The sequence below is a fragment of the Equus quagga genome, chromosome 10, assembly GCF_021613505.1.
Source record: "Equus quagga isolate Etosha38 chromosome 10, UCLA_HA_Equagga_1.0, whole genome shotgun sequence".
Classification (NCBI taxonomy): Eukaryota; Metazoa; Chordata; class Mammalia; order Perissodactyla; family Equidae; genus Equus; species Equus quagga.
In genome coordinates this window covers 16558238-16572722 of record NC_060276.1, presented here as the reverse complement: position 1 = coordinate 16572722, position 14485 = coordinate 16558238, and the positions used below count along the sequence as shown (strand labels likewise).

The following is a 14485-nucleotide window of genomic DNA, read 5'->3' as shown; positions in this document are numbered from 1 at the left end:
GGGGGGAAATTTAAGAAAAGGAATAGAGAAATTGGGAGACAGTGACATAAGGCTGCATTCAGTTGTTTTTAAATAAATTTTTTATCGAGGTACACAAACAGAAAAAATGTACAAATCTTAAGTGTGGAACGTCATGATTTTTCACAAAGTAAGTGCATCCATGTAAACAGTGCCCAGATTAAGAAGCAGAACATTACCAAAACCCCAGAAGCTTGCCTAGTGTCCTTTCCCTGTCACTATCTCCCCTAAGGTAATCATTATTTTAACGTCCAACACCAGGGGTAAGTTTTGCCTGTTTAACAGCTTCTATATTATAGGCAAGACTGGATCAAAATTTGATTTTTTTTTTTTGAGGAAGATTAGCCCTGAGCTAACATCTGCTGCCAATCTTCCTCTTTTTGCTGAGGAAGCCTGGCCCTGAGCTAACATCCATGCCCATCTTCCTCTACTTTATACGTGGGACGCCTACCACAGTATGGCTTGCCAAGCGGTGCCATGTCCTCACCCGGGAACTGAACCAGTGAACCCCGGGCCGCCAAGGTGGAACGTGCGAACTTAACTGCTGCGCCAATGGGCCGGCCCCAAAATTTGATACTTTTAATACTCATGACTACTACTACTAACGGCTAAGACTTATCGGGTGCTTTCTGTTTGCCAAGCACAGTTCTAATTCCTTTACATTTATTAACTAATTTATCCTCACAACCACCCTGTGAAGTAGGATTACTTCACACAAGTAGAATTACTCCCAGTTTACCAAAGAAGAATCTGGGATACAAAGAAGTTAAGCAATTTGCTCAAGGACACATAACGGCTAAGTGGTAGAGCTGGTATTTGAACCCACATAGCAAGTCTCCAGTTTGTGCACATAATATACAAACATCATCAAGCTATATCTTAGCAAAATATATGTCAGTAGTTTAAAAACTATTACTGTTCATTGCCTACTGTTAGAAAATGTGAATGTTGGAATAAGAGATAGCTGGATATAGGGTCTTCCATATATATAGTGCTCAGATGCCCTTTATATGTCAGTGCTGCATAGTCGGATGCCAGACCTGCCTGAGTTCAAACCCCAGCTCCACCACTTACTAACCATGTGACCTTAGGCAAGTTACTTAACCTTTGTGTGCCTCAGTTTGCTCTTCTGTAAAATATAGGTAATGACAGTACCTACGTCACAAGATTGTTGTGAGGGTTAGAGGAAACACTCCTGGCACGTGATATGAATGAATACTGAAAAAGTAATTGTTCAGTGCCTACCATGTGCCAGGCACTGTGCTTGGTGCTTAGAACGTGCCAGTGAACAAAGCAAAGATGCCTATCCTCTTGGAGCTTACAGGGTAGTGCAGCCTGGGGGTGGAGTCAGAGAGAACAGAAGAAAAACCACATAATATAGTAGGTTAGAAAATAAGTTCTATTTTTCTTTTAAAGTCGAGTAGGATAAGGAGTAGTGGGAATGGTGCAGAGGTTGAAAATTGACAGTATGAAATGGGAGGGTCAGGGTAGGCCTCACAGAGAAGCTAAGACTTGAACAAAGACTCGCAGAGGGTAAGGAAATAAGATTCGTGGATATCATGTATCTCTTGAAGAGCATTCAAGGCAGGGGGAACAGGTCGTCCCTAATGGTGGGAGGGTGCCTGGGTGTTCTGGGAACAAGGCAGCCAGTGCTGCTGGAGTGGAAACATCAAGGGATAAAGTACCAGACGAGGAGGGCAGAGAAGTATTGTGTGTATGGGGTGGGGGCGTAAGCGACTCTTGATGCAAATTCTGCAGGGCCTTGTAGGCTATTATAAGGATTTTGGGTTTTCCTGCCAGTCGAATTGAAAGCCTTTGTAGGCTTTTGAGCAAAGTGGAAACATGATCTGACTTAATATTTTATAGCAGTCTGTCTGGATCTGTGTTGAGAATAGATGGTGGGCAGGTGTTGTGGGTTGACTTGTGTCCCCCAAAAAGATAAGCTCAACTCCTTACCCCCCAGTAATTATGAATGTGCCCTTATTATAAATAGTCTTTGCAGATGTAATCAAGTTAAGATGAGGTCATATTGAATTAAAGCGGGCCCTCAATAACTCATGTCCTTACAAGAGGAGGGGAATTTGGGCACACAGACACACACAGAGGGAAGACAGCTATGTGAAGACACACAGACACATAGGGAGAACACTACGTGAAGACAGAGGCAAAGATTGGAGTGATGCCTCCACAAGCCAAGGAAGGCTCCAGATTGCCGGCAACCACTAGAAGCTACGAGAGACAGAATGTCTCTCAGAATCTCCAGAAGGAATCAACCCTGCCGACGCCTTGATTTTAGACTTCTGGCCTCCAGAACTGTGAGAGAATAAGTGTCTGTTGTTCGAAGCCACCCAGTTTGGGATAGTTTGATACAGCAGCCTTAGGAAACTGGTACAGTGGGAAGAGGTGATGCAGTTAGCAGGCTATTGCAATAGCCCGGTCAAGAGGTGACGGGGGCCAATATCAGGGTGGTAATGGTGGAGATGGGGAGAAGCCACTAGATTCTGGATACATCGTGAAGGTACAGCCAACAGAATCTGCTGATGTATGGCATGCAGGGGTGTGAGAGATGTTAGCTATTATTATTATCTGCATGAATAATTTAAACACCTATAAATGTATATTTTTTTGATTGCCCCAAATATCCCAGGTTTAAGGCTACTCAAACTAGGATCATTTGTTGGCTCTCAAAAGAAGCTTATTTTGCTGTGTGATCAAAGGGTAAATCACGTTACTTCTCTGGGTCTCGATGTCCTACACGGTAAAATGAGAAGGTTGAGCTCCATTGTATGAATGTATGATTCTATTATTATCAAGTGCCTTGTTGCCTTGGTATTGATAAAAGTTCCTGAGGATAGTAAACTGTTTTCTGACTTCCATATTTGAAAACCTATCTCTGAGTCTGCAGTAGCTTTGAATAACAAAACTCTTTGTCCTCATTGCTGTTGATTCTCTGCAATTTGATACTTTGAGTACAGTACATGAAGGAGTGACCCACCGTATTTAAAAACAGAATTACAGCAAGACCAAAGAACCCTTTGTACATTTTTTCAGGGGTATGGGAGCAGAGTGGGGCTGCCTAATGGGAGTCTGGGACTCTACCTGAAATAAAAGTTGGGAATTCTGGGTCTCGAGACTTCAGACTCTGCTTCTCAGAGCACACCCTGAGTTATCACCATCAGTGTGTTTAGATTCACATTTTAGGAGGGCAATGAATTTATAGGACAAGATAATGATACTAATGATAATATCAAACATTTATATGGGTTTTACTATGTGTCAAGCATTGCCCTATGGGTTTTCAAAACATTACCTCCATCCTCACAACACTCCTATAAGTTAGGTACAATTATTACTCCCATTGTACAAGTGAGGAAACTGAGGCACCGAGCAATTAAGAAAGATTCATATTTTTTTTATTGAGGCAACACTGGTTTACAACATTATATTGATTTCAGGTGTACATCATTATAATTCGACTTCTGTATACACCACATCGTATTCACCACCAAAAGTCTAGTTTCCATCTGTCACTGTACACGTGCCCATTTACCCCTTTCACTCTCCCCCCGTCCCACTTCTCCTCTGGTAACCACCAATCTATTCTCTGTATCTGAGTGTTTGCTGGGGGTTTTTTTGAGGAAGATTAGCCCTGAGCTAACTACTGTCAATCCTTCACTTTTCGCTGAGGAAGACTGGCCCTGAGCTAACATCCATGCCCATCTTCCTCTCCTTTATATGTGGGACGCCTACTACAGCATGGCTTTTGCCATGTGGTGCCATGTCCACACCCGGGATCCGAACCGGCCAACCCTGGGCCACGGAGAAGCAGAACGTGTGAACCCAACCGCTGCGCCACCAGGCGGACCCTACAGGAAGCTTTGAAATGTATCTTGGTAGTGTTTCTGGGTCACTCCCTTGCTGGGTCTTGATGAATTAGATTGTCACTTTGTAAACGGGCTTACATCTCCTTTCACTGGAGATTCCAGAGCCAATGTTGCCTTTCACCCTCGTGCTTCCTAGAAAATACTAGCTTTCCTAAAAGTCACTCTTATCACCCTTTTGGGCACCCCAGTCCTGCTGTTTCAGGCCCTCCAACCTTTGCCGGGTCTATCTTTTGGTCAGGTCCAGGCTGGGTCCAAATCAGACTATAGCCGTGGTGTGTGGTCAGTGTGTGTGGCTAATTTGGAGATGGAAGAATCAGCGTTGGGCAAGCAGGCTAAGCAAAGTCTGAGAAGGCCATTTATTTATGTAACAAAACACTATGACCGAAATCTACAACATAATGAAAAACGTGGACTTGTTCCCTCAACCAAATCCCGGGAGGGAGTCGGGAGCAACCTTTGAAGCTCGAGGACAGTAGTGTGGGGACTGGATATCAGAAAACCATTTTACACTGCCAGGAGTGTAGAACTAGTTGCCCGCAATAGATTTTAAACTCAAATGGGGCAAGAGTGGTTTGGAGAAATTCCTGAGTCCTAAATGAGGAAACCATGGGCTACCTGAGATACAAGCCCAGTCTCCCGTAGGGGCACAGCCAGGGGGCAATGCTCTCCTCACACAGGTCCTTAGAACCTTGGTCAGAGGCAGAAATTCCGGCCAGACCATCGTGCTGAGGGGCAGGGGTGTGCGTGGGGGCGGGAGGGTGGGGTGCAATTCTCACATCCTTAGGGACCCTGAACCAAATCGAGGCGACCTCCCAGAGCTAACCCTCCTCAACGTCATGTTACTACTGCAGGCCTAGGGATTAACCCTGTGCCACTCCCTCCTCCTCGCACAATCGCAGTGTCCAGGTGGCTTTGTGAGTCATCCAGACCCTCCGTAATAAGCCCACTGTGGGCGGAGCTGCCTCGCAGTTTCTCGCCCCTTCCCGCCCTGACTCAGCTTTCTGGCTACTGGAGCTCCGATTTCTCGCCAGCCGAAGCCGCCGCCGCGGGGGCCCGCCCCACGGGGCATGCTCAGTGCTGGGGCGGGCTTTGCCTGCCGCGGGGCAGCGTCCCACCCACCGCTCGGGTTCCCGGCGCCCGGTTCCCTTTAAATCAGGCCGGCCGGTTGCTAGGCAACGGCGCGGCCCGCGCGGGCGCTGCACTGCGGAGGCTCTGGCCGGAGTGGCCGGGCGCGGTGGCCAGCGCCGAACCGAGGGCTGCCGCCCGCCGGTGGTGACCAGCTTCGAGGACGAGGGACAGGGCCCACTGGACCCCACCCGCGCCTCCAGGTACGTCCGCGCGTCGGAAAGCCCGGGCTCCCCGGCTCGCCCCGCTTCCTCCTGGCTCGGCCGTCGGGGCCCCAGCTCGGAGGAGCCCGCCGACCCTGCCGCGACCCACTGCGGGCTCTCCTCTCCTTCGGGCTCCAGGCCGGGCGCTGGCGCGCACGGGAGGGAAGGGCACAGTTCGGGGGAGTGCGAGTGCGGAAGGGGGAGTGGGCTCAGGCCTCGCCCGCCGCCCCCTCCCCGCCGCCCGCCAGCCCAGCCGGAGGGTAGGGACTGGGGAGGTGGAAGGTGTCGCCTGCGGTGGGGGTCAGGGCAGCGGCCCGACCTGAGTCACCTTCTCTCCACTGGACGCAGCGATGGCAGGAGTTTCAGTTAACCATTTACAGAAAGCAAACCCAAACTATGCATAGATATAGCTTTACAGCAAGAATGTGACTTCCATCCTAATAAAGTACTCAGGCTTCGCAACTAAGGTGACTTCGTATCTCTTCTCCCACAAGGAATGATTTTACGCCAATAACAAAGAGTTGGGGGTCATAACCGTTCACAGGGCCCAGTTTACAACTTTACTTCGCTCTCAGTAACTGCCAAACAATAGGGAAGGCCATTTGTCCTTCTCTATTGGACACTTGGCTCATATGTTAGGAGCCTGAAAGATTTAAGGCAAAAATCGGAATCACTTCCCTTTTGAATGATTTTTCAAATCAACTGTACTCGGAGGGAGGGAGGCAAGGCCTAGGCTCCAGCCCTCTGCTAACGTGGCTCTTGGCATGCTCATTAATAATAAGCATGCTGCTGCTGAGGCCAGCGGTGGCTCATTTGCTCAATAGGTGCTAAAGGGGAGGAGATACTGTGTTGAATAAGATGCCACCTTGATTCTCGTCCCATTTGATATTTGCATTGCTTGGGGAAGGAAGACTTAGCGGCACAATCGTTGGGAAAGTGAGTTGACAAATTAGAAAGAAAACTTGTTTCAAAGTGTCTGGCATCACATTTCAGGTAGGCCAAAGGACATTCTAAGCAAATCACTTGTAATTTTCAGCTACATTTCAGACATAAACACAGTTTTGAGCCTTCTGGTTATTCGTATTTTCTGATACGCTGGGGGGATTTGATTTTTCAGCTCAAACTAGAGAAAGAGAATAAAAGCATCCAGTAGAAGACCTTGGACGTCAGGAAGCGTAAGTACAGTTGTGCTGGCTGATATCTTGTTGGAGTGTTTCGAAGCGCAGAGCCTCACCCAACATACATCTTCCACTTTGTAACTAGATCATTAATCTGCATTGTCAGTACACTATCAAAAAGGCCTCATAAGACTACAAAAGAAAAGCGTCCTGAAGACTTTAGCTGAGCCGAATAAACTTGGAGGGAAAAGTACTAAGTCCTTTCCCTAAAATGTCCCCCAGAAAACTTCATAAGGCAGAGGAGAAACTATAAGTACAAAAACTCAATTCGAATCAAAGCATTATAGAATTTTCAGGAAGACTGTTAAGGATCATTTATTCAACAAATATTTCTTGAGGGCTACTCTGTGCCAGGTAACAGCAAGGGATACAGAAGTGAGTAAGATGCCAAGAGATCACAGTGTATTGGTAAAATAAATGTATGAAATGCTGTAGAAGCACAGGAAAAACTCAGCACAGGGTCATCCTTCCTCATCTTCAAGCTGATCCTCCAACTGTAATATTTCGAAGAAGTTATTAGTGGCTCTGAAAAGCACTGGGGCATCTGGGAAGTTCTTGGTAAAGCAGTTGGTGCTAAAAATGCAAAGACTACCACATTTCTGCTTAGCTGGAATCAAGTCAGCTTCAGAAATTGGGAGCATCAGTAACTCGCCGGATTTAGGGCTGATTCTTTGCTGAGGATACAGGTTAAATTAATGTAAAATTTGAGTTTTGGTTGTCCTCTGCTTCCTTTAATGGTGCCTACTTTTTTTTTTTTTCAAATTAACTTTTTCTGAGGGCTGATGACTTCAGGCTGGCAACTTTGGAGCACATATCTTTGGAGAAGGGTTGGGTTGGTTCACGGGCTGGTTTATGCTCCAAGGGAGGGGAAGGAAAACCTAAAAAAGAACAAAACCTGTCATTTCCAGTGTACTTTAAAACTGCTTCCATTTTTGTTTTCATTAATTTCTCTTAACCACCTGTGAAATAGGTAGATTGTCCCTATTTTACACCCGAAGCAGCTGAGGCTCACAAAAGGTAAGTTTTCACAGAGTTCTAAAGTGTGGGAGCAAAGATATGTGACTCTTTCCGTCTGTTTTTTCACTGTAGTCCACACTCAGTTCTTTTCTCAAGAACTTCCTTTGCCTTCTTCCCCACAATTCTGCACAGTAAAACGTGTTCACCCACCTTGACTTCAGACAGTTCATTTGGGTCCTCATTTTGGTGTTGAGTAGTTTTCTGCAAGCCGGGAATTCTGAAGAGGGCAGAGAATATGGAAGCTCCTCTAGAGGGGGCAGGTTGGAATCTTCTCGAGTAAGCAGAGAGGGTAAGGCCGGCAGTGTTTTGTGCCTGGGAACGGTGGAAGTAGAAAAAAAAGTTGAGAACTACTGCTTTTAAGTGAGAACAGATTGGACAATGGAGCAAAGAAGCCAGGCCGGTGACTTTCTTTGTAGTAGACTTTTCCCCCCTATTTTGGCCAAGCAGTTTTTCTGAGGGTTGGGAGAACTGAAACCATCCGAGAATAATGGGGAAAAGTTCCCTGGGCTAAGAAGGGCCCTTTGTCTTCCCCTTGCTGCTTCTGGGCTGTGACTAAAAGCCACGCCTCTAGTTGCGGGGGGCTGAGGGTAGTGACAGAAGGTTGCCCATCACAGGTTGGAGATGACCTTTTGCAACCATCATTCCCAAGTTACAACATTTAAGATGAAGCACCCTTGTGAGGTGGGAAAAAGCTTCTGGAGCTTTCCCAGATCTGTTTCCCAGTCCCTGCCCACCCCCACCTGGAAGAAGAGTCGCATTCTGCAGACAGATCTCGATTTATGCAAAAGAGATGGTCCTGAAGGTTTGAAGTCAAATTCTGATGTAAATGAGATAAGGCAACAGAAAAAAGAGGTTTGATTTTTTCTGTCATCAAATTTCCCTAAAGAGTGTGATTTAAAATATGAATATTTTAGAAAACAAATAATTAGATTTCACATATTTGATCACTTATCCACCTTAACATGAGTATATTCCCCAGGGCCCCAGACTTTGAAAATGAAAGGAAGACGGTTTTGTGGGTTTCTCCTTTCACAGGGAACAGTAGGGTGTTATTTTCTGGAGCAGTTTGAGGATAGATGTGCATTCACTTAAGAATTTTATGGAACGGTTTACCTAAAGATCCATAATAAATGATTACTCTTTGCTTCGCTCTCAATAATTATGTTACGTCACATTACACTGTAAATTCATTTTCAGTTTATTTTGTCAGCGGTGCCCAAATTCTTAGGTGAATATAAACCACTTACATGAGTCAAGGAGTTCCTTACTCCACCAAAATGCCCTACTGCTTTGCCACTGCAAAAAAGAAGAAAGTCACCAGAGGGTGAATGGTGATGTTTTCGGGCAGACGCTAACTAGAACCATCGAGAGTCCGTTATTAATTCACGTGAGACACAAATGAATAGACGTAGCCGGATTATGGACACCCATGCCTTAACAGTGCAGTCCCAAGGACTTCTGGGGGATCACCGTCTTAGAGGACCCCCTAATGTTGTTTGTATCACACAACTTGATATTGTTTTCCTGTGTTCTGGCTTATTTGTTTCTTTAAAGTTATCATTTCTCTTGGGCCTCCTTCCCCTACCCTTCAGCCCTTCAGTATCCGATGTAGTGTGGGGTGGGCACTTATAATAAGAAATGTTCACAACTGACCCACTAAAAAGGCATGTTTGTACTTTTAATAATGGCTTCTGGTTAGATTTGCCTTCTGCTGCAACGAATTACCTAATCAAGTTTATTGAGAGCAAAATGGCTGCCACGCCAGGGTAGAGTAATGTCATTGTTTCAAAGCATATTCCTTGTCCTGGCCAGAGAATACTAATGTCATACTTGTTCTGCATAAAAAACAAACAGTGCAATTTGCGAAGAGAAAATGAGACTGGCAGCTTTTACCCCCAGTCTGGGCTTTGCCATACTTTGTGACTAGGTTTGGGAACAAGCCCTTAAAGGCTATCTTGCCAATGAAAGACAGGAAAAAAAAAAAAAAGAAAAGAAAGGAGCAGCTCAGAGACCCCTTGACCCTGCCCTGTGTAAGCCATGGGAGGGAAATTCCAAAAGGCTTTTCAAACCTTTCTCTTTCTGTCCTTTGATATGTGACATGCAATTCTCCTTCCCCTCCCCCCCTTCGTTTTTCCTCTCTCCCTTTGTGGCCCTTTAAAAAATACCTAAGCTCTGAAAATAGTGGGTTGTTTTCTTTCAATTTGTGGAATGAAATCTAGCAGAAGAATAAAGAGGAATTTTAGAAGAGGCGCTGACCTGGGAGAGAGGGTCTCAGTTTTACCGCTACAGGCTGTGTGGCCTTGATCAAATCGCTTAACTTCTCTGAGCCTCAGTTATAAAATAAGTGGACTCTTCCCAGTTCTGTGAAAAGCATTGGCTATAAAGGAAATTGTACAGAGGCTCAAGGAAGAAAAGTAGTGAAATTAAAGAAAAAAAATATGTATATCTTTTGCCAGAGATTTATGGGAAGGTTGGAGATAGACGTCACATTTGCAAGGAGCAAAATTATTAATGAAAAGCGTTTTCTATCTTAACTTTTATCTATCCCCAGATCTCCTCTCAGATTTGTCATTATTGCTCTCTCCAGCTATAAAGTGGCCTCACCTTATTTGCCCTTCTGCACACCTCCTTCCTGATCTGTCTTGCCAATGCCTTTCAGCCAGAATTAGATAGAAGGAGGAGTCTCTCTCCCATTACTACCTGATTAGAAGCATTTTCACCTTTTACAGAATTGTCTGGTAAAAATTTGACTGCTAAAAAATGTGACTGCAATTAGCATCACCATCTTTTCTCTGTTCCCTTCCTTTACGATTGCTATCATACTTCCCAATCATTTGCATTCATATTCCTAGAGAGGAGAGAAACCAGGATTCTGATTATCTTCCCCTTTAAGAACAGATAGCTCACAGTGCTTCTGGCTGGTGACTAGTGAAATCATGGAAGTCAGAGAGGACTGTTTCAAGAGAAGAGACATGATGCTGCAATGGTGAATGTATCCTATGAATTTTGAGTCTCAGCTTATTACTATGGTCTGATCGACCAAACTTTAATAAAGCTTGGCTTTTGGGTTTTGAACCACTCATTTTAACACTTTCACTGAATATTTGTACCTTTCCCTTTCCTCAAAGCCAAGGAGTGGCCAGTGGGGATGTACCCTTAGGGATAGTGAGTCCCTTCCTTCTTTTGGGGGGTGAGGGGGTCAGGCATGTTCAGTACACAGAGGTATCAGGTTTATTCTCTCATGAGCTGTAGCAAGGAAAGTCTGTTAAAATTTAAACTACTGGTGTTAAAAAGAAAATACTAGAGAGATAGTATACCAGAAAGTGGTTATCTCAGGGGATTATGAGGGAGATTCTTTCTGTTTTCTGTATTTTCCAAAATTCTACAAATAACATGCACCACTATTATACTATTTATATAATATGGCATATTATGTTTATATATTTCATATTATATAAATATATATTATATATTAAAGAACACAATAGTAAAACACTTATAATCTGTAATAACATTAAGGAGAATATTAATTAAAAATAAACACAATTGCCATTTTCATTACCAAGATAAAATTACATTTGTGTGCGTGGGAAAAACAGATGCGGGCATACTTTGATTTTTCTCCGTGATGATGCTACAAACATATGACAGCAAATTAATGTATAAAGTGAGTAAAGTGATGCCTCCCTTCTTCTTCCCACCCTTTAGCAGTAACTGCAGTTGCCAGTTTGGTGGCTTGAGATGCCAGTGGCCCTTCAGCATGTTGCTTGGGTCCTCTCTCCCTTCTCTCAGAAGTAGTTACTGCTCACATTTCCGTGCTTTAGGAAAGCTGTATCTTATGGATTCTCTTTGTATAGGAAAGACTCCTTTTGAAACAAAATAGATATCCTGTAATTTTTATAAATTTAGAAAGTTGTTTTTTGGCATGCTAAGTTTTCACCTAAAAACTGCACTTGGGGTCAGTATCTTGAGAAAAACGCATTTGGCGGCATTAATATTTCCAATTGTTGACATTCGGTTCTCATCATGAAATTGCTGTCAAAACGGATAGAATTCTGTACACTTGGCAGTCTTGCCTAGAAGCAAAGCCTGAGACTGGAATAGCAGGAATTTACAGGTCAACGCAGAAGGGCATTTGGCAGAGTTAGTCATAAGGAAGTCTGCATGGTATACTTTCCCCAAAGCAGCTCACGTTGCATTAAGCCCTGACGTTTTAGTCACTTTAAAGAATGAATAAACAGTAGTCCAACCCAAAAGAACTAGGAAAAAAATCAGGCACGTTAGAAGCACAGGTATTAAGCTATTATTAATATCAACCTTAATTTTTAATGACTTTTACTATTTTGAAGCAGTCTGTTTTCATGCGTATGGTTGCTTTCACACAGAATTATTTTCTCTATCTGTAATAAATAGCCAAATGTGTCAGTTTGTTGGTTGAACTTCATGGGGTCAGAGAATTTTAAAGCTGGAGGGGTCTGCAGAACTTAGCTAGTTTAGCCCTTTCGTTTTATAAATGAGGGACTGAAAGTCAAGCCACTCAGCAAGTTAGAGGGAGAGCCAGTCCTCAAATATTTAGGTTCTTTCACCCAAGAGCCAGCGTTCTTAGTTCTTTCCACTACACCAGCTGCCAGTGTAAATAAGGTGCCTTGATTTTAAATTTTGTTTTTCAGGAATTGGGAGAGGTGCCTGAAGAAATGGATGCTAGAAGAAAACACTGGAAGGAGAATATGTTTGCTCCTTTCTTTAGTGCCCAGGATGTTCTAGAGCAGACTTCTCAGCCTGAATCTTCTGAACAAAAGACTTCAGAGAAGACCAAGAGAGTGGAAGGAGTTTATAATTTGTCTAGCAGAAAGTTTCAAGAAGAAAGTAAATTCAAGAGGAAAGAATTTACTTCCCAACTAAATGAAAAAGAACAAGGACCAAATTTAAGAGCGAGAAAGATAAACATTTCAAAGAATGAAGCAGATGCAAATTCTGCCTCCTGTGAAGCATCTAATTTGGGTGTTGCAGCCAAAGAAGGCTTGAATAGCACAGATGGTCATTCCACCTGGACTACAAAGGAGTTACCAACTCCACCGCGACAAGACAAGAAGGACAAGAAGAAGAAATTTACCAAAGGAATGTCTCCCAAACTTCGCCTGAATCTTCTGAATGAAGAACTGGAAGAGCTAAAGATGAAATGCAAAGAAATAGAAGAGGAATTTGAAAATGCTGAGAAAGAACTTTTGAACTCCAAAAGAGTAGTCTCCGCAAAACACCTAAATTTTCAAGGAACAGGGATGGAAACTTCGAAGAAAGACTGGGAACTTCAAGCTTTAAGAAATGACCTATCTGAAAAAGCAATAAATGTCAAAAACTTAACTGAAGAGCTCCAACAAGCCAAAGAAGTCATCCACAAGTTGAGCCTGGAGAACAGAGATTTGAAAGAAGCTGTTAGGAAGTTAAAGCGTCAGACTGAGCTGGGAAATGCACTCCTAAGGGAAGAAATGAAATTGTATTATGAATTAGAAATGGAGAAGATCCGTGGAGAGCTTGATGCCATCAAGAATGAACTGCGAGCTGAGAAGACCCTGCAAGCAAGAAATAATAGGGCTCTGGAGTTGCTTCGAAAACACTTTGCTTCTGTAACATCATCAAGTGCCCTTAACAGCTTTACAGGGGATTTGTTTTAAAACTTAAAAAAAAAAGCCTTTCATTAGGCAAATCATTGAGCCAAATCAGTGTTCCTTGTGCTTTCTTTGTGTACTACTTAAAGTGTGTGTAATGGGACATAATTTTCATTTTTGGTGAATCCGAGTATCTGTAAAACGTATAGATGTTAACTTCAAAGCTTCTGCTTTCTAATGAAGCTATTGTGAGAGTCCAAATGAAAACGAAGCGTCAGAAGCCTTTTTTATATATATTTCACTCAAAGACATGTAGTGATTCGATTCACCAAATCATTTATGAATACAAATCAACAGCCATTTTGTGATCTTGTGAGCAATGTGTCCTTGGCACATGAATATTCTTCCATCAGTGTTCATTGATGTTAACAATAAAAATCTTGTTTATGTGTATAAGCATAACGTGTCTGTGGGTCTTAGAGTGCCTGTTCAGACTCAATGGGATACTGAAAATGTATCTGCTTTCTTTGAGATCTAACCTTAATTAGGCACATATAAACATCTCAGGAGAAAAATGCAATTTATTCTCCCCCTACTGTTTTCCTCATGCCTTCTTCCTTAACCTGGCCACCGTTCCTATAGACTAGAAGACGACTTAGAGACAAGGCTGGGCCCTTTGCTAGAGCCCTGAATTTGTCAGCAGTGGCTTTCGCGTATTCTTCTGTTGACCAGCAAGGGGCGTTGTTTACACAGTTCTTCCAAAATTCTACCAGGGGAAAATTTATAAGCTTCCTGCCCAGTTTACATCACCAGCTGACCGGGACTGGGGTAAAAAGTGTTGGATGTCATCTGGGCAAGCTGTTAGTGAGCTGGCTTGACTGATACAAGAATCCAGCCCTGTAGGGGCCCAGGCAATGACAATTTATTTTATACTTATAAAGAATAAAAGTGTACTGCCTCAGTCCTTTGGTGGAAATGATGGGCCAGTTGATTTTTTGCATTTGTTTGTATCGATCAAGATTTCTTATAATCGGAGTGCCGTTTGCATGGTATTTTTAAGTCCAATGAACCAAATGTAATTACAGGCTATGAGGGTGGGATACAATTGCAAGGGTTTGGATATATTCCCTGATGGGAAAGCCCCAGACTGGGAGTCTGGACACTTGGGTTCTGGGACCTGCTTTGCCAGTTACTGGCTAATTAATCTTCTAAGCCTAAAAGTCCTCATCTGTAAAATGAGGGTAGATCTATCATCCAGATTCTGTTCGGTTCTAATGTTCTGTGATTTCAGTTCAGTGATTTGATTTGCAAGTGTAGCTGTACCTGTGAGGAAGTAAAATTCCTATGGCGTTGCGTACGTTCAGTTCTAACACTTTGGGGGACCTCCTTTGCAGGCCTCCCTTTCAAATGAAATATACAAAGGCTCTTTTTATAGTTTGAACATCTCCAAATAC

The 14485-nt window shown here is 43.5% G+C and overlaps 1 protein-coding gene across 2 annotated transcripts; it reads left to right on the top strand.

Annotated features, from left to right (window-relative positions):
• The first annotated feature begins 5012 nt into the window (after positions 1–5012).
• Positions 5013–13426, top strand: CCDC160 (coiled-coil domain containing 160). 2 transcript variants are annotated; one of them, XM_046673815.1, is made up of 3 exons: positions 5013–5230; positions 6348–6405; positions 12096–13426. In XM_046673815.1, exon 3 carries the CDS (start codon positions 12120–12122, stop codon positions 13095–13097), a length of 978 nt encoding a protein of 325 aa, XP_046529771.1. In that variant the 5' UTR covers positions 5013–5230; positions 6348–6405; positions 12096–12119; the 3' UTR covers positions 13098–13426. The 2 variants fall into 2 exon arrangements, with proteins under 2 accessions (XP_046529771.1, XP_046529772.1); XM_046673816.1 differs by lacking the exon at positions 6348–6405.
• The last annotated feature ends 1059 nt before the right edge of the window (positions 13427–14485 follow it).